This window comes from Sparus aurata, chromosome 13 (genome assembly GCF_900880675.1).
Source record: "Sparus aurata chromosome 13, fSpaAur1.1, whole genome shotgun sequence".
NCBI classification, from domain to species: Eukaryota; Metazoa; Chordata; class Actinopteri; order Spariformes; family Sparidae; genus Sparus; species Sparus aurata.
This window is the reverse complement of record NC_044199.1, coordinates 6,012,825-6,037,353: the sequence shown is the minus strand read 5'-3', so window position 1 is coordinate 6,037,353 and position 24,529 is coordinate 6,012,825. Positions and strand designations below refer to the sequence as shown.

The 24,529-nt window shown below is 44.2% G+C and overlaps 1 protein-coding gene across 3 annotated transcripts; it reads left to right on the top strand.

Annotated features, from left to right (window-relative positions):
- Nucleotides 1-613: 613 nt before the first annotated feature.
- On the top strand, nt 614-22,577 carry kdm6bb (lysine (K)-specific demethylase 6B, b). Of its 3 annotated transcripts, XM_030437737.1 has the most exons (22): nt 615-924; nt 3,250-3,388; nt 6,606-6,662; nt 7,393-7,516; nt 9,077-9,133; nt 9,465-9,684; nt 9,798-10,043; nt 10,146-10,301; nt 10,398-10,682; nt 11,278-13,901; nt 14,043-14,169; nt 14,420-14,525; nt 15,042-15,247; nt 16,056-16,186; nt 16,277-16,345; nt 16,433-16,581; nt 16,669-16,783; nt 16,878-17,065; nt 17,580-17,721; nt 17,809-17,935; nt 18,046-18,216; nt 19,493-22,577. In XM_030437737.1, the coding sequence occupies exons 4-22, from the start codon at nt 7,398-7,400 to the stop codon at nt 19,514-19,516; spliced, it is 5,262 nt and encodes a 1,753-aa protein (XP_030293597.1). In that variant the 5' UTR covers nt 615-924; nt 3,250-3,388; nt 6,606-6,662; nt 7,393-7,397; the 3' UTR covers nt 19,517-22,577. The 3 variants fall into 3 exon arrangements, with proteins under 3 accessions (XP_030293598.1, XP_030293599.1, XP_030293597.1); XM_030437738.1 differs by lacking the exon at nt 6,606-6,662 and having other exon boundaries at nt 614-924; XM_030437739.1 differs by lacking the exon at nt 9,077-9,133 and having other exon boundaries at nt 614-924.
- The last annotated feature ends 1,952 nt before the right edge of the window (nt 22,578-24,529 follow it).

The following is a 24,529-nucleotide window of genomic DNA, read 5'->3' as shown; positions in this document are numbered from 1 at the left end:
CCTCCCTCCATGAACCCGGAGCCGTAGCCCCACCTCCCCCCTGGTTCTCCCTGTCACTTGACATTTGAGCTCAGCCAACACTCGCAGCCCTTCTGTCACCATTTCACTCCCCCGAAATCCACGCAGAAAAAGATACCTGGGAGCACACGAAACGGAGAGAGAACCGTGGTGCGGTTTAAGCGATTCCCCCCTTTAAGTCATTTCGTGTCCTGGTTTGGAAGATATCAGCAGCTTGGTGTGTGTGTTTTCTGTCATTTTTTTTTGCTCAAATAAGTGCAAAAAAAAAAAAGAAAGCCAAAGAGTGTTGCATTCAAGTGTCAAACCAAATTGCAGTATTGTTGGGTAGGAAAAAAAACACACACACACACATCGAGAAGCTTCTTTTACAGCTGTGGAGGGATTTACAATATCTCTTCTACTGTACTGGCCAGGTTCCAACTCTCACTTACTCTCTCTCTCTCTCACACACACACACATACACACACATATTGTATATACACACACACACACACACACAGAGGAAGAGGGAAATAAAGACCCCCCCCCCTCCTCCCATGCCTCTGTCTGCTGCTTCTCCCCTCCTCCTGCCTCCTCTACTTCACTGCAAACTGTGATCGAGGTGGAGAGCCTCCCCTTCTCATTGGCTCTCCTCCGGTGACTGGCAGCTGGCTTGGGGCCCGCCTCGCCGGTCTCCGTGCATGGATCGGTCGGCTGCGAGAGCCCGAGCATCAGAGAGTGGAGTGGAAACAGGAAGAAGGAGGAAGAGGGGGAAGAAAGGAGACAGAGAGGAGAGAGAGAGAGAGAGAGAGAGAGAGAGAGAGGATCGGGTGAGAGACAAGGTGGCGAAGGAGTGAAAGAGAGGAAAAGGGGAGCAGAGAGGGGCGTGTGGACCAAAGAGGACAAAGAGGAAAAAAAAAGAAAGAGGTAAAAAGAGAGAGAGAGAGAGAGAGAGAGGAAGAGGAGAAGCTTGACGTGCTATTTGCTTGTGGCTGCATGTAAATGTGTGTGAAAGAAGTGTGTGTGTGTGTGTGTGTGCCTCCTCTGTTCTGTGTGTCTACATCTTGTTTGATTTTGTGTGTGTCATTGTTCTGTAACGATCTGTCTTGGCTGAAACATACTGCAGTGTGTGCGTCTGCAGACTGTGTGCTGCACGTTCATGCATGAAGCCCACACACAGACACACACGCACACACACACAGGCATGCACACACACACACACACACACATGCAGTGCTCACATGCAGTGACACAGTGCAGGAGCAAGAGATGTGAAAATGGTTGAATGTAGTGGAGGGGGAGCTGCAGCGGTTGCACTTGTGTTGTGTTTGCATTTTTTTGCTATTTGGAGCGATCATAACTGTTGAATATCAGCCTGTGTGTGTGTGTGTGTGTGTGTGTGTGTGTGTGTGTGTACATATATATGTGTGTGTGTGTGTGTGTGTTGGTAGGTAGGTGTAAAGTAGTAAGTTGCTACAGTGTGGCCAAGCGTGATGATTTAATCTCCATTTAGAGCGACTGTCCAAACTGTGCTCACTTAAGAGCACTTCGCTCTGCCGAAAGTTCAGCGCCGTCCTCTCACGCCGGGTTTCCTTCGCGGCTTTGTTGTGCTTTTAAATAAAACATCCATCTCAAGACGCTCACGTTTGAGTTAAAAACAGAGGCCGTCTGTGGTTACTATCGCTCACACACGGCATGCACCCGGTGTAGGCTTTCAGTCGATATGATTGTCACCACCTGGATGTGAGATTCTAGGTTACAGTTCCTCGCACAACCCAGTTGCCTGACGCACACACACACGCACAGACACACACTCGTTCGCCCACACGTGCCGCCGCTGCCTCCTTCGAACCTGTTAACCCGCTTCATTGTCTCCTGTTGGCAACCAAAAAAAAAAAAAAAAAAAACTCTACATATTGCATTGTTTTGCAAAAAGACACCCCTCTTTTCTGGCTCTTGACCTTGCCTTGGTACATTCCAGTACCCCTCAGAGGGCTGTGCTTTATGGAGCATACACCGGGAGAAGCTGCTATTACAGCGAGAGGGAGAAAGGGGGATAGAGCAGGGAGAGAGGGAAGCAAGGGGCTGCAGGGATGTTATTTTTAGAAATGTGATTGATATTCGCCTCATACTGTACGTTCTTTCTCTGTGATTGCGCCGCTATTTCAGGCCCCGATCCAATACCAAAAAAAAAGAAAAAGAAAGAAAAATCACGCGTGTTCATGCGTCCAGGATGTGTCTGTACACTGTCGCTTCTCGCTTCCCCCTCCATCTGTTCTCTTCATGTTAGCTAGCCATAGGGAGCCACCAGAGACAGGGCCCCGGTCTGGTGCAGCCCACCTTTCCTTTTATGGTATAGGATCAGTAGCCTTACTACTTCCACACACACATGCACGCACATGCACACATATGCACACACGAGGCTTTCAGCAAGACATGCACATCTGCAGTGGCTCTCTGCAGCTAGAAAGCAGTGTGAGATATGCGAGAATGTGACAGACTGTTGATTGTGAGGACACTCCTCTCAGCGTTGAGCGTTTTTTTATTCAAATGTGGAAGTGTAGATCAAATCTTATAGACCGTCGACATCCCCCCCCTTCCCTTTCCCTCTGACATCCATGTCAAAATCACACACAAACACATCCCCTCCTTGCTTGAGGCCTTGCTCCCAGCTCTGGGCTAAATGATATCATCGGTTGCCAGGGATACAAGGACACAGCGTGCAGAGAAAAAGGGAGGGTGAGGCATAGGCAGAGCCATACACATAGCCCTGGAAGAGAAAGGAAAGAGAGGAAGAGAGGCAGGGATATTGGGTATCAAGAAAGAAAAGGAGCCTTGTTGAAACAAGTCGCGAAAAGATAGCAGAGGTAACGGGGCAGGGCCACGGAGAGGAAAGGCCGGAGAAAAGAGAGCTCAGCGGCCTGTCAAAGGTTACGGGGCCCGTCCTTCCTCTCCTCTCTCTTTCCTTCATCTCTGTTCATCTCTCTTTTCTTTGTCCGGGGAGGCTTGGGTTTGCAACAGTGTGCATGTGAGTGAAAGCATGTGTTGTAGGAAACGAGAGAGGGGAAGAGAATGGCAGCAACACCTGAGGTAGAGGGCTAGAGATGCCGCCCCCCTCCCAATTTGAAAACAATAAAAACCTTCCTGTCCGCTACATCTGTGCACCAACTGACTGTGGTATTTCCTCACTTCCTCACTCTACTATGTGTGTCTGTGTGTGTGTGTGTGTGTGTGTGTGTGTGCGTGTGCCAGCGAGCGGAGGATGAGTGCGTCTATTTAAAGGGATCCGAGACTGCACGGGTCTGCCGTCTTGCTATTCCTGACTGGCGAGCATCATCAAATTTAGACCAGAGTCTGTCTCCCCTCTCTCCTCTCGGCGCTCCACTGTAAGGTAAGACCGGTGACAAGGATGCACGTCCACACAAACACACACACACAAACACACGCACACTCGAATAAAAATAATTGTCTCGAATTTACACCCGGCAAGCAGGACTGGTGTGGTGAAGCTGTCAGAGGTTAGCCTAATGGGGGCTTCAGCAGAGACATGAATGGATGCGTGGCTATCCTTCTGTGGTGACGGACACATGACCAGGGTTTCCTTGGTGACAAGAGGGGGGGGATGGGGTCCAGACAGCAGTAAATACCAACTAAATACCCATCAGCATATCAGATTTTAGCATCGTTTTTTTTTTCCAGATGTGTCCCCATATAAGTCAGGAACAGAATTGTAATGAGTTATATAAGGTATTCAGAGCCTTTACTTAAGTAAAAGTACTCCATGTGCAAAGTGTTATATACTTAGAAGAACATTATAGTATTGGAGTAGTAAGTAGTATGTAGTAAGTGCTACATATACAGTAAAAGCCTTTTAAATATATAATATGTAACATTTCAGCATTACAGTGTTTAAAAAAACAGCCCTTTGTTATTGATTTTGTGCTGGAAAGTGCAATATGTAAGACAACATTCAAAAAATTCAATAAAATGATCAGCAGAATGTACATGACAGTTCTGACATGACGATGTCACACTGAAGTTTGAATGCTAACGGGCTAGCCCCAACCCATCACGCTCTAAAGCTAGGCTAACTGAGATAACTTAGCTAACTATCTACAGCTAGTAGCGATCGATTTGTTTTGAGTATGAATCCGACAGGTGGTTCTTAAATGCGATTCTTACATATTGCCTCTTCAACTTTAAAGTTTAAGCTGGAGACGGTTAGCTCAGCTTAGCGCAAAAGACCGAAAACATTGTGATACAGCTGGCGTGGCTCCGTCCAAAGGTAACATAATGTACCGGCGTCCCTAACGACCCCTACTTAGTCTCTTTATAACTTGTTTGTTTAAAAATACAATACGTTACGTTAGGCCCAATGTTTCCAACAATGTTCCTGCATTTCATGTGGTTGCATGTGTTCCTTCAACCTCCGGAAGAGAGTCAGAGCGCGAGGATGGAAACTAAAACATTACCGTGTCAGCGAACACCGCTGACAGACTGGTTGTTTAACAAGGAAGACAACAACTTCCATGAGCCCACACTACTTGTGTCTTTCATTTTGTTTAGACTGAAAGATACTGTTTGTCCGCTTGTCAGTGTTGCATCATTTTATAAAAAGCACGATTTATGTAGCAATCAACTAAATGTAGTGAAATAAAAGTACGATATTTCCCTCTGAATGCAGTGGAGGAGACGAATTAAGTAACATAAAACAGACCTGAGTAAAGTGCAAGTGTGTCAAAATGGTACTTAAGTACATTCAGGGTACATTCCTGCACTGCAGTGTTTGCTTTTCTTTACATTGCCTCAGCGTTCACCCCAGCAGCAACTTAACCCCTTTATGCGCATGACATCATTTGGCCCCGCAGCTGAATTCCAGATGTATGGAGCTAACCCGGCACAGATGGGTTCAATATTGGAAGCACAGAGCCATTGTTGTGCAGAGTCAAATTTAAGCTGCTGTTGACTGACGGCTCCCCCCACAACACTGTAGTGGGCAGCAGGGAACGGCCTACAGCAGATGGCATATCCGCAGCCTCGGTAATGTTGCGCAAATACACCGAAACTGAGGGTTAAAAAGCACGGGTGAGGTGTCACGTCAAAGAGAGAGAGGGAAACAGTGCGTCTAAACTGTTGTAGCACAACGCAAACTGTGAAACACAGTTTACACGTCGTTGGCGTGAATTAAACACACAGTGAAGTGTTGTGGTGTTGATCTAAGATGGAACACAAAACGTACATTAGAAAGTAAGGTGAAACGACCAAGATCCCAAAGCAGAGAGCGCTTTAAAATCAGACGATGAAGAGGTGAGTCCAGCTGCAGCAGAGAAAAGCTGCTGTGTCAAAAAGAAGCAGATTTTAGTGGAACACGAGGTGATATGAGGATTAGAGTGGATGTAATCAGACATGCTGTGACTATTGTGCACGATGGAGTACGGTGCTGCATGTTAGTATAAAAACATGCAATCTCCCTTTTACTGTATGCTTGCAGTGTAGTAACATTGTGCGCTCATGGAGGTCTTTTGTGTCCTCTTCCTACTCTAAAAATAAATCTGAATGCCGTTGACTGTAAAAAGCCTGAAGCCACAGCAGTAGGAGCCGTCTGGCTTCAGTTGCTCTAGCAACTGGTTGGAAATGAACTCTTGAATAAGTGGCTCACTTAGCTCATTCAGCACTCGCAGAAAGGTTATTACAGCACAGCTGCAACAGTCTCACCACAAACTAACCTGTATGGAACAAACATGCAGCATGAGGGAAGTGGTGAAATGTTGCACAGCAGATCTCCTTTCTATTTATAAACGGCTATAGGAAATGAATGCATACACAGGTGCAACTTATCTCCAGGAGGGCAATGCAGGTTCTGCATGCAAAGCGGATCTTCACAAGGACTTCAATATACTGAGTGCAGAAGTGTTTGGCTGCAGCAATAAAGACGGCGATGATTATTATGATGAAAGAGATGACTGTATGCGGTCTTCATCAAAGGGAAATAAACCAATAAAAGGTGAAGGTGTGCAGAAGAGGCTAAATGCTATAAACACTGAGCTCACTTTGCCTGTAGGTGACTGCAGTCGCAGCTGATGGACTGGGTGGAAGATGGCTGCTGGTGATCTGAGACAAATTCCCCACCAGTTCTGTCAGAGGAACAAAGAATCAGAGTTAATACTAAACAGTGACAAAAGTCTGACAGAAGCCCACCCTGTTTTATTCTCCGCTTGTCTTTGTTCTTAAAGCGAGGTTGCCATGGTCCTTCGTCATGGTCCTATGTTCTTTTTTTTTTTTTTCTTTTGAATGGCCACTGGCTGTGGTGACTGCTGGGTAGCAGTGATTAGAGAGGGGCTGAATGCACAATGCAGCTCTGGCTGACTGATGATATGACCACTCAATAGATACAGTGCAGCAGAAAAAATACAGCACGAGACAATAAAATCTACTAGAGATACACAGAATGCAGCTTTGGTTCTGGATGCAAATGACAGATCGACATGGATTAAAGGCTTAATTGGTATTTAGCCAGAACTGAAGCAGTATACTGTGCAGACATGCGATAGAAATACATGTCTCTCTCACTATAATCACGTATGGACTGCATCTCTCTTGGTCAACAGGCTGTTTCTTGCTCCCGGGTGTGAAGTGGAGGGCCTCCCAAATACAGACCAAGACTGGTAACCACAACATTTATTTCTGTGCACGTGTGTGTTTAAGATGGATTACATGCAGAAATGTAGTCTTGCAAAACTGCAAAGACTGAGTTTCCATTCAAGCAGCTCTGTGAAGGTATAAATCATCGTCATCAATATAATGAGTGAAAAAACAAATTTCAGCAGTAATTGTTTTTGACATCACTTGATTAAAGGGTCCCTCCCCTCCTGTGGGCCGAGCAGTACTCTGAACAATCATCAAGAAACTCAAGCTTCCCTTAATTCATGTTATACATTGTGAAGATAAGGAATTACTCACAGATTTAAGGTGCAATATGTAAGAATTGGATACCTGTCAAAGTTCACTCCAAACAAGCTGAACATACCCAGATAAACTGTCTAGCGTTGTTAACTGGTGCCATTAGCTCAGTTAGCCATGCAGCTAGTGGTACAGACTGAGTGCCTGGGGTGGTATTACGAGACAGATCGGGCCAGGGCTAGTTGGTTAGCATGCTAACATCAGAAAATATCTCTGCAGAACAGGACACGACATCTTTGATATAAAGTCAACAATGTTATTTCTGTCGATTATGTTGGCATGGCATGATCATTGCATAAGCTAAGATCTGATGAGACGATAGTGGCTGCACTTCCATATTGAATTTTATGTAATCCGCTTTATATTCATTTATTTTGCTCATGTATTTATTCACAATCTGTACATCATGCACATTAAACAACATCTGTGTTTCAGGCTGCATGTATCACCCAGCAGAGCTGTACTCTGGCCGTAACACATGGGACTCCTATCCAGCTGGAGGACCTAACAGAGGACAATGGGCTCCTGTAAACAGTCGCCCCTGGAGCCACACACAAAGGTCAGCAGCACCCTCATACACACTTACACTTACAACGGTGTTGTTCGTTATTTGTTACTGGTCAGAGGTATATTCACAGGTGCACACATATCATTTCAGATGCAGTGGACAAAGCTCCTTTCTTAAGTAATCATGACATGCAGTATGATGTTTGGCCATGAACACCAGCTAACACTCCCAGTTGTTTAAAACACAATTTGTTTTTGATATCATTATTTTTTTTAAAAGCAGATGCAACAATAAATGTGTCTTGCACACCTAGAGAGATGTCTGAGGTCTCGCTGAAAAGAGTTTAAACTCAGCGGGAGTGGACACTGGAACAACTTCAGGCTTGAACTTCCTCCAAAAGGTCACTCCGGCAGGTGGGGCTCCAGCCTTTGTTGTCTGGGTTGATTCAAGATAAGCACCACTTTAAGGGACCGGCTGATTAACTGAAACTGTGATGAGCATATTCATGAAAAGCTCTTACTTCAGCTGCAGCTGTGAGCATGAGCCCATCTGCAGCTTACACAAGCAGGAATCAAATGAATGAAACTGCATGTTCTTCAGTTGCAGCTGAGAGAAGCCTCAGTTGAACTATTCAGCTGCAGAAGTTGCGGTTGGCCCTAATGAATATGATTCTATCTTTAGCTGTCTGGTTGGGGGCGTTGCAGGAGTGACACTTGTGATTAAGAAGTGTGACTTCCAAAGAGACATAACACTAAACTGTAAACAATTGACACGCACTGCAACTGATATAGCCTACAGTGCTGATAAGATACAGTAACCTAGGTTGTTATGTGAAGATGCAATCCAATTCAGCTCACAGTTCTTATTGTAAAGTCAAATTAATGACTTAAATATAAATGTTTAAAATATCAAAAAAGGGTTAAATAGGGTCACACTGAAAACATAATCCTTTGCATTGGGTTGTGGCCCTTTAACCAGAAGTGCTTGATGAACAAGATATGCATATTTGCTTTATAGTTAGTTAGGTCAAACAAGTTTGTTGCTTCAAAAGTGGATGTTTTTTCCTTATGAAATATAAAAAAAGAAGTCACTTAAAGTTGCTAAAACTGAATGTGTCCCAGAAGTAACATCTCATTTTTGGTTGACGCAAAAAAAATTAGCAAACATTAACAAAGAACATCTCTTTGACATTCAAAGAAAACGTGTACATACAATGCAAACAAGGCGAAAGAAAGAGAAACTAATGCCTTGTTAAGTCAACAGTCGCGGAAAACAAGAACGTTTGGCTTCAAGTGAGATATGCTCACATGGTAGATTACACCTACATAGCACATTTGCCCATTCAGGCATGACTGATGGCAGAAACTGCGATGCAAGGTGCCGAACTGCTCGACAGTGGTGCCTATACAAAGCTAACCCACTCACACAGTTATTGCGCAGCAATTTGGGGTAAGTCTGGGGATTGAACCACCAACCCTGTAATAAGTGGGCGAGCTGGTTTACCCACTGAGCCAAAGCTGCCTCCAGCACACATGAGCTGCATAGTTTGAACTCTCACACCTTTAACCTTGAGCTGCTGCAAATCTTCTGTATGTTTCTTCTTAAATACAGATGCCAAGAAGGGCGCAATCAATCGCATCATCCACCATCAAGTCGTCTTTATAATAGGTGGGTAAATCAGGACCCATATCATTCAAACACTGCATTGTAAATGTGAATTTTTCAGCTTATTGCAGAGGTAATCTTTCTTAAATAAGTTAAAATGGTTTTGTTACTGAAACCACTTGAAAGCATGGCTTTTTTAAAAAACAGTTGGAGAGCCAGCTCCACTTGTAATTGCCACTGAAGCAGCAGATCAGTTCAACGTTTGATGCTACCATGGATATGAATATTAACTTGGCATATAAAGTCCCATTTGTGTCATGCTGTGGCATCATTGTTTTGAGTCAGTATCTGCATTATGATACGCGTTCCTTAGTTCAGTGGGTCTTTTCCGTAGGGGGGAGAGAGCAGTGAACCATGTCCAGGACAAGAGTATCTCTAAGGGGCACAGACAGCCTCTACGTCTTTGGGATGGCAAAGAACGGCCGTTTGAGGCCCAGAACTGGCATCACAACTCCACGCGCTCATTCCACAACCGAGCTGGCACCAACAACAGTTATCTAACAGGGCCAGGAGACCGCTACACAAACTGGGACAACAATGTCAGCAACTCTGTGGTAAGCCCAGGAGATCTGAAACAACATTACTTTCAAAGGAGTTTGAATTTTTTATTGGAACTTGAAGTGTGTCATCATTAAGATTTAGACTTTTTTCTCTTTGGGACCAACAGCATGGGGGTCCTCGCCTGCATCGCAACAACAGAGAACTCCAGTCCCCACCAGAGCGATGGGCCCCCTCAGACTGCCGCAGGAGCTTTCCAGACAGGATGATAAACAACAGACCAGGACCCTGGAAGCGGCCAGCCCTCAACCAACGGCGAGACCAACTGCACCAGCACAGTCCACCCCCACAGCACCCTTTATCCCCGAGGGAAGAGTGTCCAGCTAAGAGAAGAAGGGACTCTGGCCCTGATCAGGTAATGGTAGTTGGCTTTTCTGTACACTGCCTTTCATTTCTGTGCTGTAGCACCACCCATTGGTAAAATAGTATGACAGAATATTTATGCTTCTCTGTGTAGTCATCTCATCCTGGATCAAGGCACATACCATTACTTGCCCATGCCCCATCACCACCTCGCCACCACCGGTCCAACCAAGATGACTGGAAGCCTCTGAACGACAGGGGAGGTCCTTGTCACTACTCTGACCACAGGACCTCAACAACACAGCAACAGGTAAGCTTGTATAAGCTTGAGTAAATTATTACTGAAAACTGAGCAAACATGTTGATTATTGCTGAGTTCTGCTATTGGTTCGGTTGAAATTTTCAGGAAACCTCTAAACTGCGAGCTGGAGGACATGGATTCATTAACAATAATCCAGCAGCTCTAAGCCAGAGTTGTGGCAGCAGACCACCACATCACGGAAGCAGAGGGAAGATCGACCGGAAAATCTCGTCTTCACCAGCAGACCACACACGTGTGCCTTACAGCCACCAAAACCATCATTACCACTATCAGCGGCACACAGGCCACCCCAGAGCTCTGCAGCACAACCAGTCGCTACACCCTCTTGAGGAAAAGGACTCACGGAGCTATCACCACAAACAAAGCACAGTAAGAATTACATGATTAAATAGCATGAAAAAAATCTCAGATTTACCAAAGCACCCAACCAAAAAGAGTCCAGGAATGGCTCAGGTAACATGGCAAAGAGCTCAAGGTGTCGACACGTCCACCAAATTCCCTAGATCCAAATCTGATCGAGCATCTGTGAGTAATGCCGGAATAAGTCCTCTTCCATGGAGAACTCGCCTCACAACCCTTTTCACTCAAAGCCGCCAACACCCTGGTGTCAGACATCACAGTACACCCCCAGAGGTCCTGTTTCCATGCATCAGTGAGTCAGAGCAAAGTCTGATCCACAGTGGGGTTTTCATGGATCAGACCTGGAACCTCCTACAGATGCTCGAGCGGATTGGGATCTCGGGAATTTCAATGCCTTGAGCCTTTTCTCACGTCCCTTGGACCATTCCTGAGCAGCTTTTGTAATTTTGAAGAGAGGGCCACTGCCATCATGTAGTGCTGCTGTCATAAAGGGGGTGAACTTGGTCTGCAATGCATGAATACCAAGACCCAAGGTTTCCCAGCTTTTGTATGTGGTTTTGAGTGTCCTGAGCAAAAGTCTAAACTCATGTCATTTGCTCTGCAGGAACCTCAGCGCACTCATCAAAGGGTCATTATAAGGGATCCAGCCACCTCTAAGTCTTCTGGTGCAGACTCTCCTCCCTACTCATCCCTCCTCTGCAGTACTAAAGATGGAGGTTCTACTGCCAGCAGTCCCCGTTCTCCTTCCAGTCCCTCTTCATACACGTCGGCCAATGGTAGAAAAGATCCATTGAACATTCATCAGCCTAGTCCTGGCCTAAATGGACAGCAGAAACTCCAGGGAAGTCCAAATCACACCCTGCGACCTAACCTGACATCTACCACATCTCTTACATCTCACGCTAGTCAAAAATCCAGGTTTTCAGATGTCAAATACAGAAAGACCTCACAGCCCCTCTGCTCCCGACAGTCTCCCCACAGCAGATCAAGAGCAAACAAGCCAGATAAGGAGTTGGAAGAACTCAAAAAACCAGATAAGATGGTGAAAAGGGAGAGAAAGGGTGATGTTCAAAAGGCAAACAGAAAAGGCGAAGAAAGAAAAAGGCGTAAGAAAAAAGACGAAAAAAGGTTGGCTGAAAGAAAAAAGAAGAGGGATAAATCAGCAAAGAGGGAAAGAAAGGTAGGCTTGAAAAGTAAAGCCACAGAAAAGGAAATGTTTACTTCCATCTCTACTTCCAATTCCTCAGGAGATGCCAAAATGAGTAAAATGGAGACTACAACTCTGCCCCCCGAGAATCAAGGCCAGTCACCATCCAAACACAAGCACAGGATGAGGAGCGAACGACGAGAGAGGACACACAGGCCGTCCGCAAATACTCCTCATCCCAGCTGCACTTCACCACAGCCATCCTCAAAATCAGAAAATCACAAAATGTCCAAGAAGAACAGCAGTGTCCCAAAACCTTCTCTCAAGAAACAGCTAATACAATCTCTTCCCAGTAACACCAGTCGCAAGCAGACCAGCAAAAAGCCAACCATCATCTCTTCCAAATTGGTAAAAGGACCAAAAGCAAAGCCTGATGATACACTCCCCTCCCTTTTATTTAAAGCCTTAGAACCACTCACTACAGCCTGTTCTATTAGCTTAGAGCAGCCCACGCAGGGCAAATATGGTGGGCAGGGAGGGATTCTTAATGCCCCGGACCTACAGCCTGTGGCGGTGATGGGAAACTTTCAGGAAATGGGAGACAACCTTGCAAATACTCCACCCGTTCTCAGTTGGCAGGGCTCTCCAGTCTCAGTTCTGGGAGAAGACGAGGAGGAGCTAGAAAAGGGAGTGATAAGTCGACCTGTCCTCCAGCCAAGCCCCACCCAGTGCTTATCTCCTCCTCCTGTTGACAGTGAAAGCTTTGATGATTTGAGTAACGAGCCTTGTGAAGGTAGTCTTGCCAATTTTTCTCCCAGTGGTACATCTGAACTCTGTGATCTCCCCTGTGCAACGGAACAAGATTCTGAAGAGGAAAAGAAAGAAGAGGAGGACAGCTTCGGCAAAAGTTCTGGTTCTCTTCTCTCTGAGCTTCGCCACCATAAAACCGGTTTGGATGATGTCTTCAAGAGCCTGGCCACCTTTCTTGGAGGCCAGAGGGTCACATGCCGAGGAGGTCCATTTGGGGGGGCTCCTGCTGGCACTGCCAGAGGAGTGAAGTACTCCTCTTCACTTGAGTTGGGGCCAGAGATCCACGAGCATCAGGATTTCTCCCCCGAGTCAGATCCCACACCTTCTTCAAAACCTGATACTCCATCACCATCTCGCACTACCTCAGACACGCTTTCAAAATCCCACAGTCCGGCAGATCTGAGGGAGCCCGTAAAGGACGCGCCACTGAAGGAGAAGCAGGAAGAAATTGGGCATGATGTAAAAGAGAAACCAGAGGGTAAGGATACAGAGATCCTCACTGCGAGAAGAGAGTCATCGCTTCTGGATGGGTCACTGAGTGCACAGCTGAGGCTGACCACAACACATACAGCCTCCTTCACCAGCCTCATTACTGTCTCTACCAAGGAAGAGAGAGGGGGTACCGAAGAGACACAACACATAGGTACAGACAGAAAAAGAAAACAAAAGGCTGAGGACGGAGGAAGAGAAGGAGAGATCAGGATTAAGATAAAGACAGAAGAAAGCAGCATAATCTGTCCTAAAAACAAAGCAAATGACATACGTGGCGTAGAAGAAAAGGATGTTTCATCATCATTAATCTCCAGAAACTCACCAAGACCTCTGAAAGATAGTACGAAGGGCCAGATTCCTCAGGAAAATCAAGCTTCGCATGGCAAAGACATCCAGAGAAAAAAAGTGGACTCTGGGAACACTGAGGGAAAGATACTAACAGAGAAGAAGGAGGACAGCGGCGAGTTAGAAAATATTTCATCGGCAGCCGCAAACACAAATACCAAGACATCTAGCTCAGCGTCAACAGTAACAATCAACACATCCCAATTATGTGTGTCCACACCAGCAAGTAAACCTCCCAGCTCATTAGCTCCAGTCGACCCACTGAAACTGAAAGCATTGTCCATGGGCTTGTCTAAGGAGCTAAAGATCCTCTTGATTAAAGTGGAGAGTGGTGGAAGACAAACATTCAACATATCCGAGGTTGAGGAGCCGCGAATTCCGCTTTCCAAGATTAGCATTGAAAACAAGGCAGCTGAAGTGGTCAGGGCGTGCAAGTGAGTACTCTGGCGAAGATGCTCTGAATCATGGGCATCTCATTAATTCATAGCATTTCTAAAATTTCTAGAGTAGGTTTTACGGACGTTGTTCCACTTGATGCATTTTGTCCTCTGGTGCTCTTTTGCCTTTTTTTCCAGGGGGACAAGGGTGAAGGGGAAATTCAAGGAGTCGTTCCTGCTTCCTGCCTTCTCTGTTAAACCTAGAATTTCCATTGAGATCCCGATTCCTCGAGAGAAGCTCAACCCTCCTACACCAAGCATCTATGTGAGTCCTTACAGAATAACATCTTCAAAAATGAATCAAGTAATGCCATCAAGTATTGAATCCTGAAAACGTCAATCGATCACAGGTGTACTAAGAGGGTGAAAATTGGAAACATGACTCTTTGAGCATACTCAAAGCACTTCTGTGCTCCAGTAAGCACCTAGCATGGCTGTAGACCCTTCATCTTTTTCTTCTTTACTCCTTTGCTGCTTTCAAAATGTTCAAGGTAACATTTTTTTTTCTTTGGCAGTTGGAGAGCAAGAGGGACGCCTTCTCTCCAGTTCTGCTCCAATTCTGCACTGATCCCAAAAACGCTGTCACTGTCATCAGAGGCCTTGCTGGCTCCCTCCGCCTTAGTAAGTTTATACACCAATACTCATCACAGCTCATTGATCCCCACTCCATTTACTCTATGTAGCACAACAGAATTTATCAAATTCCGTTCAGTCTAAATTAGTTTTTGGTGATTAGTAACTCATTGCCATCAATTAGGGTCCTTTGCTTTGGGAAAATTGAAAGAAGAAAAAGAGAAAGAGGCACTGATGATTCAGATATAACTGAAGAATATCATAAAAGTGTTGCTGTAGCAGACATTTGATGATGTCAGACATGATGTTTTAGAGATTTGATAGTTTTCAGTTGTTATTATAATTAAAATATGAAAAAGCCACCTTTTGGGCACTCCATATTTGAATCAAGACTATTTATTCCCATCTATGACGTGATGTTGTGCCAGTCAAAGATTATGATTGCGCGCTGTTATTTTGAATGCATTTGAACATTTCATCAAAGTCATACTTGGTTTTGTGTTTGGGTATTTGTGTTTATCTGATAATTATCTCTGTTATCTGCTTTCTATTCCCCTATGTGAGACCTCGGTCTGTTTTCCACCAAATCCCTGGTTGAGGCCAATGCGGAGCACGCGGTCGAAGTGAGGACTCAGGTTCAGCAGCCTGCTGACGAGAACTGGGATTCCAGCGGTGCGTTGCAGACGTGGCCATGTGAAAGCAGCCGTTCCCACACCACCATCGCCAAATATGCCCAGTACCAAGCTTCCAGCTTCCAGGAGAGCCTGCAGGTAGTCTTTTCCCCTCATGGCAATCATATTCACACGTGTACACAAATGATTCAATGTATAGTGGATAGTGGTAGCCTTATCTCGTCCTGTCTCCTACCACCACTTTGTACTGTAAGGTGATAGTCTGACAGCCCCCCTGTAGTTTCAGAGAGTGAGTTTACTACTCAGTCTAATAAGTAAACAAAATAAACATCCAAAATGCCCAGAAAGGAAATGTTTCTGGGCTTATTTCCTCACTAAACAGAGAAAATACAACCTCACACGTTTGAATTAAAACGCAGCAGAAACAAATTAAAGCTCACCTAAACCATCTTGGTTTGTCTTTCTGTATTCACCTCTGGTGTGGCGAAAGTAAGGCAACTAGCTCCATGGCTAATGGAGCTTATTAGCTTCTGACAGCTAGCTACAGCTTAAGTTAGCTGCAGCAAAGAGTAGCTATAGCGAGCAGCATTTGCTCGTTACTCTGTCAATATGCTGTAAATTCTGGCCATATCTTACATGTTGTACCTTTAAAGATAATTTGTACCATCACCGATCACAAATCTCTCATTTTTAGAGTAGTATCTGGGCTATGAATGAGCTTCATAAGTGGCTCAGACCTGTTTAAAGAGTCACGTGACGCTAGCTAAGTTCCAAGTTCCATCATTAAGCAGCTGATATGTGATACCGGAAAGTTACAAAAATGTAAATAAATTCTATTTCTCTTCGTTTTTGTCCAGGACTAACCTTGAGAGTGAACTGTGTAATGATGCATACCGTTTTAGCAGTTGGCCAACCTGTCAGCTAAGCTCATGCAGATGTGTTGTAGGAGGAGAAGGAGAGTGAGAATGAAGACGAAGGAGAGGAGAGCAGCATGTCTTCGGACCCATCAGCCGCCTCCAAAGCCCACAGTAAAGCCGCCGCCATCTTCAGCAAAGTCCAACCTGTTAACACAAACAGGTTAGCGCCAAACTGATTTTATTGCATTGAGGAATTCACGTTTATATGATGTTAACAAACACTCAACTCAGGCTTTGGTCTCCTCCACAGCCCAGAGCAGAAAACTGCGGGAAAGGTCATTAAATTTGGGACCAATATTGATCTCTCCGACCCTAAAAGGTGTGATTTTATTCAGAAACCTCTGCCCATTTTTTAAAATGCACTCTCTGAGGATCCTTCTCATTACCAGTCTTGTTTGTCCATAAGGTGGAAGCCCCAGCTGCAGGAGCTGCTGAAGCTGCCAGCTTTCATGCGTGTGGAATCCAGCAACAACATGCTCAGTCACGTCGGTCACACCATCCTGGGCATGAACACCGTGCAGCTCTACATGAAGGTGCCGGGCAGCCGCACACCAGGTCAGTCCGTCTGACAGCACAGTGAGTGAACCCATGACTTTAGAGGTGACGTTTCAAATGAAGGGAATCGTGACTGTTTCTCATCAGGTCATCAAGAGAACAACAACTTCTGCTCGGTCAATATCAACATCGGGCCCGGGGACTGTGAGTGGTTCGCTGTTCACGAGCACTACTGGGGGGCCATCAACAAATTCTGTGAGAAGTGAGTGATGGGGCTGTTGAATTTAACATCAGATGTTGCAAGGCGCTGCAATCTCTGCATTAATCAGATGCTTTTTGTTTTTTTATCCCCTCAGGCATGGAGTGGACTACCTGACAGGGTCCTGGTGGCCGGTCCTAGAAGACCTCTACAGCTCCAACATCCCTGTTTACCGCTTCATTCAGAGGCCGGGAGACCTGGTGTGGATCAATGCAGGGACCGTACACTGGGTCCAGGCAGTGGGCTGGTGCAACAACATCGCCTGGAACGTGGGGCCACTCAACTGTAAGTTCGGAGGACCAAAAACTACAGAGAAGCAGGAGCTTAAAGGTCCAATATTGTAGATATTGAGATTCCAATGTCTTCATTTTATATGACAAAGCAAGTGAAGGTGATTCATTGATACTGTGAAGGTATTAAAATGCACAATCCACAGAGACTGTATTCAGAAACTGTGCCATCAACACCGTGCCATCAACACACAGAGGGTTAGGATGTCACACCTATAAAGTCAGTCATAGGCTCAGGCCTGTCAGAACTGACCAATCAGAGCAGACTGGGCTTTTTGGGAGGGGATGAATGGAGGTGCTGTAGCCATGGACAGCATTAAAGCATGTAAACATTTTGTAGAGGACGCCCAGTTCATAAAAGTATGAACCTGAAATTGAGCAGAATTTGGGACCTTTTAAAGCTTCATAGCAAAGTGTTGTTCCATATCTCAAGTTACACACGAAATATGCCGTTTGATATGCCGCCTTCTTGCAGCCTCACTATTGTTTGTGTGTTTTTGCTCCCCCAGCGTACCAATATCAACTCGCCCTGGAGCGCTTCGAGTGGAACGAGGTGAAGAAGGTGAAGTCGATCGTCCCCATGATTCACGTCTCCTGGAATGTGGCTCGCACCATCAAGATCAGCGACCGGGACACCTACAAGATGATCAAGTAAGATGTCTCTTTGTGTGCGTATATCTGTGGATATCTGTGCGAGTGTGAGCGACTTCACCGTATCTCACTGTCTGCTCCCGTCAGACACTGCCTGATGCAGTCCATCAAGCACATCCAGATTCTGCGGGAGCAGCTGGTGGCTGCAGGGAAGAAGATCTGTTACCAGAGTCGCGTGAAGGACGAGCCGGCCTACTACTGTAACGAGTGTGATGTGAGTCCCTCCTGCCCCGGCCTCACTTCTCTGTCCATACAGTAAATTTGTGTGTGTGGTGTAGATGCATAACAAACATAAAATGAACCCTAGTGATGGTGTCTGTGCAGGTGGAGGTGTTTAACCTGCTGTTTGTGACCAGCGAGAACAGCACTAAGAAGAGCTACGTGGTGCACTGTGAGGACTGTGCCCGAGCTAAGAGCCCGTTGCTGGCAGGAGTAGTGGTGCTAGAACAGTATCGGACGGAGGAGCTTATGAAAACCTACGATGGCTTCATTCTGGTCAGTCTCACCCTCGAATCTTACATTGCTAATGGTGATGCGTAGATGGTTCTGACTCTGAGACTGGTCCTGAGGTCTAGATCAGGTCAGGAGGAGTCAGGAGACCATATTGCTTCGTGATGAGTCTGAGAAGTGATTTTGCATGTTGTAGTCCCTTGTGTTCACATCACATGACATAATGTTTTAGATTAACTTCCTCTTTCATTTAACTTCTCCTTTCATTTCAGTCCCTCACAATGGTTCGGTTCATGTCAGTGTGATCGGCAAAATTCAGCTTCCAGAGTCTCAAACTTTGACAGTTTTTGAAGACATTTCAAAACAGCCTTTTGCTCGCAGTTGCACTGTCAAAACGTAACCTAACTTTTTTAAACAGCAGTAATGCAAGCTAACATTTAGCTTAATTAGTTTAGTAGATCCAGAGATATTTTGCATCTTCAGACATTGTGTTCTTACTGCGCCTCTTTCACTGATGGCTGTAATAACATTTATTAAATATATATACAATCTCAATAATACATCATCCATTTGAACCCTTTATATTAAATTATATGGAGGAATATGGGGAAAACTTGCTTTTTTGGTTGACATGTTACGCTTGTAATTCCGGCAAAAATGCATACTTTTCCTTTTACAGTACCTGTAGTGCTATACAAGAGGCTAGCTGAGCTAACTAACTAAGATGGGAAACAATACAGTTTGAATGAGGAAGATGCCATTTATGTTTACATCCCATCATCCATGAGTAGATGCAGGTTTCCTTCTGTGTGGTCATAAGGAAAGAAAATAGTTCCCAAAGTAGTTCCCCGGCAAACTCTTCACGGCAAGGTCTGTGGATTATATCGTGAGAAATCGGGTTGTGATTGCTAGATCGAGACGCTTTTTTGCGTTTTGAGCGCCACGAGCTGAACGCCATCTAGTTCCATCAGACGTCTCTGCCGATATGCCCATAACTTGGCAACTCAAACAAAAACAATGTAGATAGTGAAACAGAACGAGGAAAAACATGCATTCTCATTTTCATTCTCCTCCTATATACATTTTTACAGTGTGAAATACAAATAATAGTCAGAAGTTAGGGTATGTTTGTTGTGCATATTAGATATTTGGTCGATGAGTCGCTCATGTTGGATCTAACCGGTTCCTCGTTGTTTCCAAAATCAGAACTTCATGTGCCGACTCAGACACAATACACACAAACAGTTTTGTCAAGCTGCCAGCTGAGCCCTGTCTCTCTCTCTCTCTCCCCCTCCCTCTCTGTCTCTGTCTCCCCCTTCAGGCTCCGTCACCCTTTTCAAAGTGAGGACTCCTCCCCCGGCGTCTTTCAGCCATAAACCAAAACTCTAATGGCAGCAGCACAAATGTTGCCTTCGAAGGGGCAACCTATTCCCGAAACACCACTCTCCGAAGAATCAGCCAATCACGTTTACTCAGTATTGTTTACATCACACAATAAGGTATGGATACTACAGCAACTGTCCAACTCTAGCTCACTGTCTTCCCCATACCAGCTGCTGATTGGACGTGTGTTTTGAAAAATAGAATGACTAGACTGGTACTTCTCATGAAAAGCATTTCAGACATGTACAAAAAAAAAAAAAAAAGGGAAAAGGAAAAAAAAAAATGTAAGCACTGCTAGCACTGAAAATCAGGTTATATGTTCAACGGACACTGCTGTGATTCAAAAAGAGCGTCAAGTAGCCGGTTCTGTGTATTGATTCAGGTACTTTTATGCAAATTCAGTAGAACTTTTTTACACCAATCTAGTTATTCTATATGTCCATGAATTTGCTGTGATTCTGTTGTACCAGCAGGGGAATGGCTTCACAGGAGAAGTAGCTGATTGTCACATTTGGCATCGTATTTGGTTCCTTGTTTTTTCGTTTGGTATTCAGGTAAAAACTCTGACATTTGTAATTCCTGTCTGTATACTCGCGGAGGTGCTATTCCAAGCGTATTTATTCTCGTTAGATACTTAAGGAAGAAAAAAAAAAAAAGTTTTACCAGCCTAGAAGTACACCACATTGGCCTTGCGAACTGTATTTAGAGGAGAGCTTAATTCGAGGATTAAACACCCAACAAATAAGGTTTTATGTAAGTAAAAAAGGAAAAAGAAAATCAAAAGCTTTTATCAGTTTCTCTAAAATACGGGTTTACCAGAGGACTAATATGGTTTCATTCTTTGTTGGAAATCAAGTATGTAAATGGAAACTTCAGCTCGATAGTTGTTTGTGTGGTTCCTTTGAATCGCCCTCAGAACAGACACAGTGTCGTTTTTTTTTTTTTTTTTTTTTTGGAAACGGGAGAACAATCCCAGTTTTTATACCTCTTTTTTTGTTGCTATGTTCTCGTTTCTAGATGACGGATGAGAAAAATAAATAACTGTACATTGCGAATGAATTTATGGGATACACAAGTGGTGTGCATCGATGGGCTATACGGAGGGGGAGGTGGGGGGAAGGGGGAAGGGGAAGGGGAGGGTTGGTCGCCATTGATGTTTGTGTCAATGAAGTGTCTGTTAACAGTCTGAAAGAAGACCAAAGAGACACACAATCATAATCTTATGATGCAAAAACCAATGAGGCCGAACAGATGAGGGGACTGAACAGTGTTCTCATGGTGCCCCCGAGCATCTGTTTTGACGGGCCTCAGCTCCGTGCACTGCCAGGGTAGGAGGGGGAGGGGTTCATTTACTGCATTTACCGGTATAAAATGTTGCGGAGCACATGATTTCAGACGTGACAGGGAAAGGCTCAGCCACCGTTTTTCCCCCTTCAAAATCAAACATCTCATTTTGTTGACGCTTGGCTTTTAAATGCTGTTTTAAGTCAACGGCAACAGGATTTATACTTCTTCAAAGCGGAGCCCGGCCGATACTAGATTTTCGAGGATGGTGCTGTTATTGTAATTTGAGATTTTGGAAGGAAATCAGATAACCATACATCAATCTTTGATTTTTTTGTTGTATTTCATAGGCTGTATCAGCAATCTTGATGCAGAACCCCTAATGTAAAGGTGCCATATGTAAGAATTCATACTCAATACAACTAGGGTGCAGCATATCGCTAGAATAGCCGTTAACTGCTGCCGACTGTAGCCGCCGTTAGCCGGTTAGCTCAGTTAGCCGTGCAGCTAGCAAGTCCAAACTGGGAGCTTTTGAGTCCCGCATTAAATACAATCATCACTCACTTCGCTGGATTGTATTCACATGCAATGATTGCAGTTGCATGTTCAAGGCCTATTTTTATTTCACTGTTTTGTTCATTTAAACGAATGTTCAGCTAATCTATAAGCATTCTGATAAATAACGACTTCCAGATCCTGCTCCTGCCCCCCATTAGTCCGTGCACACCATTCACTGTACATACTGTATCTGTTTTTTCAGGTTTATTAGAAGACTTATGTAGTTTTGTTCTCGATCAAGAATCTAATTTGTATATGGTCAAATTTGTCCACCTCAGTCACTTGTTTTTGTTGTTGCTATATTATATTACACCCTAAAAAATATTCCTGTTTCACTCTAGTTTAAATTACTGCAATGGGAATGTGATTCCCACTTTTATACCTCTTTTTGTTGTCAGTTTCTGTTTTTTGGATTACAGAGAAAAATGGAAAAATTGTAAATTGTGACATTATTTATACTGTACATGGTTGTTTTTTCTTATATATTTATTGCATATCAAATGGTACTTCACTTGACAAGGGGCTACAAGGTATTTTAAAAATGTAGTAAGGTCATAATGTGCGGATAGGGGAAGTGCAATCAGAGGGCGGTTTAATTATCATGGTGCTAGACCCCTCCTTGCCTCAATGCCCCCTCATTAACAACATAATGATGTATGAGCAGAAAGTCAGTGACACAACTCAAACCGACCGGTTGGTGCTTCGAAAAAAACCATTTCAACACAGTTGCTTGTAACAGAAATGGAATGATGTCTTTGTACTGTATCTATCAGATGAATACAAGATCTTTTAAAAATGTTCTTTTCCATTGTATGAAATTCATAATCTCGTGAGGCATTAGTGGTTTTATGATGAGCATTAGCAGTAGTTGTAATTCTTGACACTTTTGCAGAGACTTTTAGGGATGTGACTTTTGATGACGTCGAGGTTTTCGGGTTTTTTTGTTTTGTTTTGTTTTTTTGGTGTCTTGTCCTCATTATTCTTATTATTTGAAGGATGTAATAATGCTCTTTTTTTTTTTTCCTCTTGACTTGTTTTTGATTTATGCTGCACTTATTGTTTCAAAAAGAACTCACATAGAAGAAAACCTGAGCCAGACCTGTCTTAAATCCCTCTGTGATTTTTCTGTGACATATTGTATTGTTGTTCGAGAAAATAAAATGTTTTGATAAATTATTCAACGATGAGTCGCCGCCTTTGATTTTTTGATACTGGCCATCCCTTTTTTCCTTCTGCTATATGTTACTGCCCATCACTATGGGAACCGACTAACCTCCAAGCTACCAGTAAAAATGGCAACAACACTAGCCTGGCCGCTAAAGGTATGAAGCTAAACAAGCTAGCAGTTCTTACCTTTTCATTTGTGGAAATGTAACAATTGTCATGCCGGGGATCGCCTCTCAATGTGCAAAACAAGTTCCACTAACATTATTTTGCATTGCTACAGCCATCACAATTAAAGGTTAAAGGTTATAAGGTATACAGATAAAGTAGATTATTTTTTACCGGCAGAGAATTGGTGCAACCAGACCCTTCTGAAGCGCTGACACATCTCAACAACAATAGGAATTTGCAATTGCCTTGCAATTGACTTATGTTGGGAGCATATGTCAATATCTGCGTGGATGAATCGGCAAACACTTACACAGACAATCATGGTCCCCAGAGGATGAATCCAAATGACTATGCCGATCCCACGACTTTACCTCTAGTGCCAATTTGAAGATGAAATTTGGGGTTTTGACTGAAATGTCTCAACAACAGTCGGGGGTATTGAAATGACACAGATTCATGCTCCCCTCAGATAAATTGCATTAATTTGATCTACTGAGTTTTTATCAAGTGCTGGCATCAGCTTAAGACTGAATACCTTCCAAATCCCAAGACCCATCAGCGTCAGCTGCACTTTGTGTTGAGCGCTCAATGGCAAATGTTTGCAAGCTAAAAAAAAACTACACTTGGTGGTGATCATGGTAAATGCACCTCCTTTGAAAGTGTGTTAGCGTGCCATAGTGAGCCTGTCCTCACTTAAAGATCAGACATCTCAGTCTATCTCTACAAATGGCCAAAATGGATGAGCAGCTTTAATTTCAAATCATGTCTTCATCCTTGGCAGTGCTGTAAATCAGGATTGCATGCATCAGTCATGAATTTGGTTTCTGTTATTGTCATACAGATATATCTGTTCACATCTGCTGATAACTCACCGGCTGTTTGCTCTTTTGCGGTCACAGTTCAAACATGAACACACTGCAGCTGCTCTGTCAGTCACACTCTGGTGGCCACTGGGTGGCTCCACTGGTCCCAGTTTGGGTGAAGGCCGCCTTCAGAGTGGATGTTGATGCAGGAACAGAGAGCGTTTTACTTTTCCCTCCAACATGTTCCTGATAACACCTTGTCAAAGCAGGATGCAGCCGCTCCATTGAGTGGATAGTAATCTCAAAGTATCAGAAAGTAATCTGAATACAATATCTAACTCATGATATCTCTGTTTTTTCTATTTTTAGGCAAATGTGAAACCTCGATATTCTAAAGTCAAACTGTACCTAGAGGTCTTATACTGTCATGATACAAACCAGCAAATAAACTAAAAGATTATAACAAATGCAGACAAACATTAAACTATTAAAAAATAAATAATAGGCCGCCTCACTGTCGGATTGACTCATTACCTCTTCTACGTAACAAAAGCTTTGTTCTCTCTTGTTGCTATTTTTGCCATTCTTACTGTCTTAATCTCCGGGGTAAGAGGACATGCGATTACTAAACTGCAGATGCAGGGGACATGTCATCTTAAACGTGGACACGGCAGCGGATATCCTGGTTCCAAGGACAGGAAGGCCGCTCTTCCTCTACCAGCCCCCTCAGACATTGACATACGCTTATAAACAGCACACTGTGGCATTGTTAATGGCAAAACCACCCATCGCTCCCACATGTTTTCTCTCGAAGCACTAATGCCACGGACTCTTTGATCATCTCTCCGCGTAACGACTGTGTAAAATCGCCCGTACTCTCACCAGGGAGCGGTGTATATCTGAGAAACAAATAAACAAAGGTGTCCGGAGTGGGATGCAAAAATGAGCTTTCATATCGAAAATACTAATTTCACCCTTTGAACTGAGCCCCTCTG

Excerpts from the sequence above, each read along its gene's own strand:
- kdm6bb (XM_030437738.1), top strand. The coding sequence starts at position 7,398 with ATGTATCACCCAGCAGAGCTGTACTCTGGCCGTAACACATGGGACTCC. Across the intron at positions 10,302-10,397 it reads CCTCAACAACACAGCAACAG|GAAACCTCTAAACTGCGAGC; the intron begins GTAAGCTTGTAT and ends TGAAATTTTCAG. Across the intron at positions 10,683-11,277 it reads ATCACCACAAACAAAGCACA|GAACCTCAGCGCACTCATCA; the intron begins GTAAGAATTACA and ends TTTGCTCTGCAG.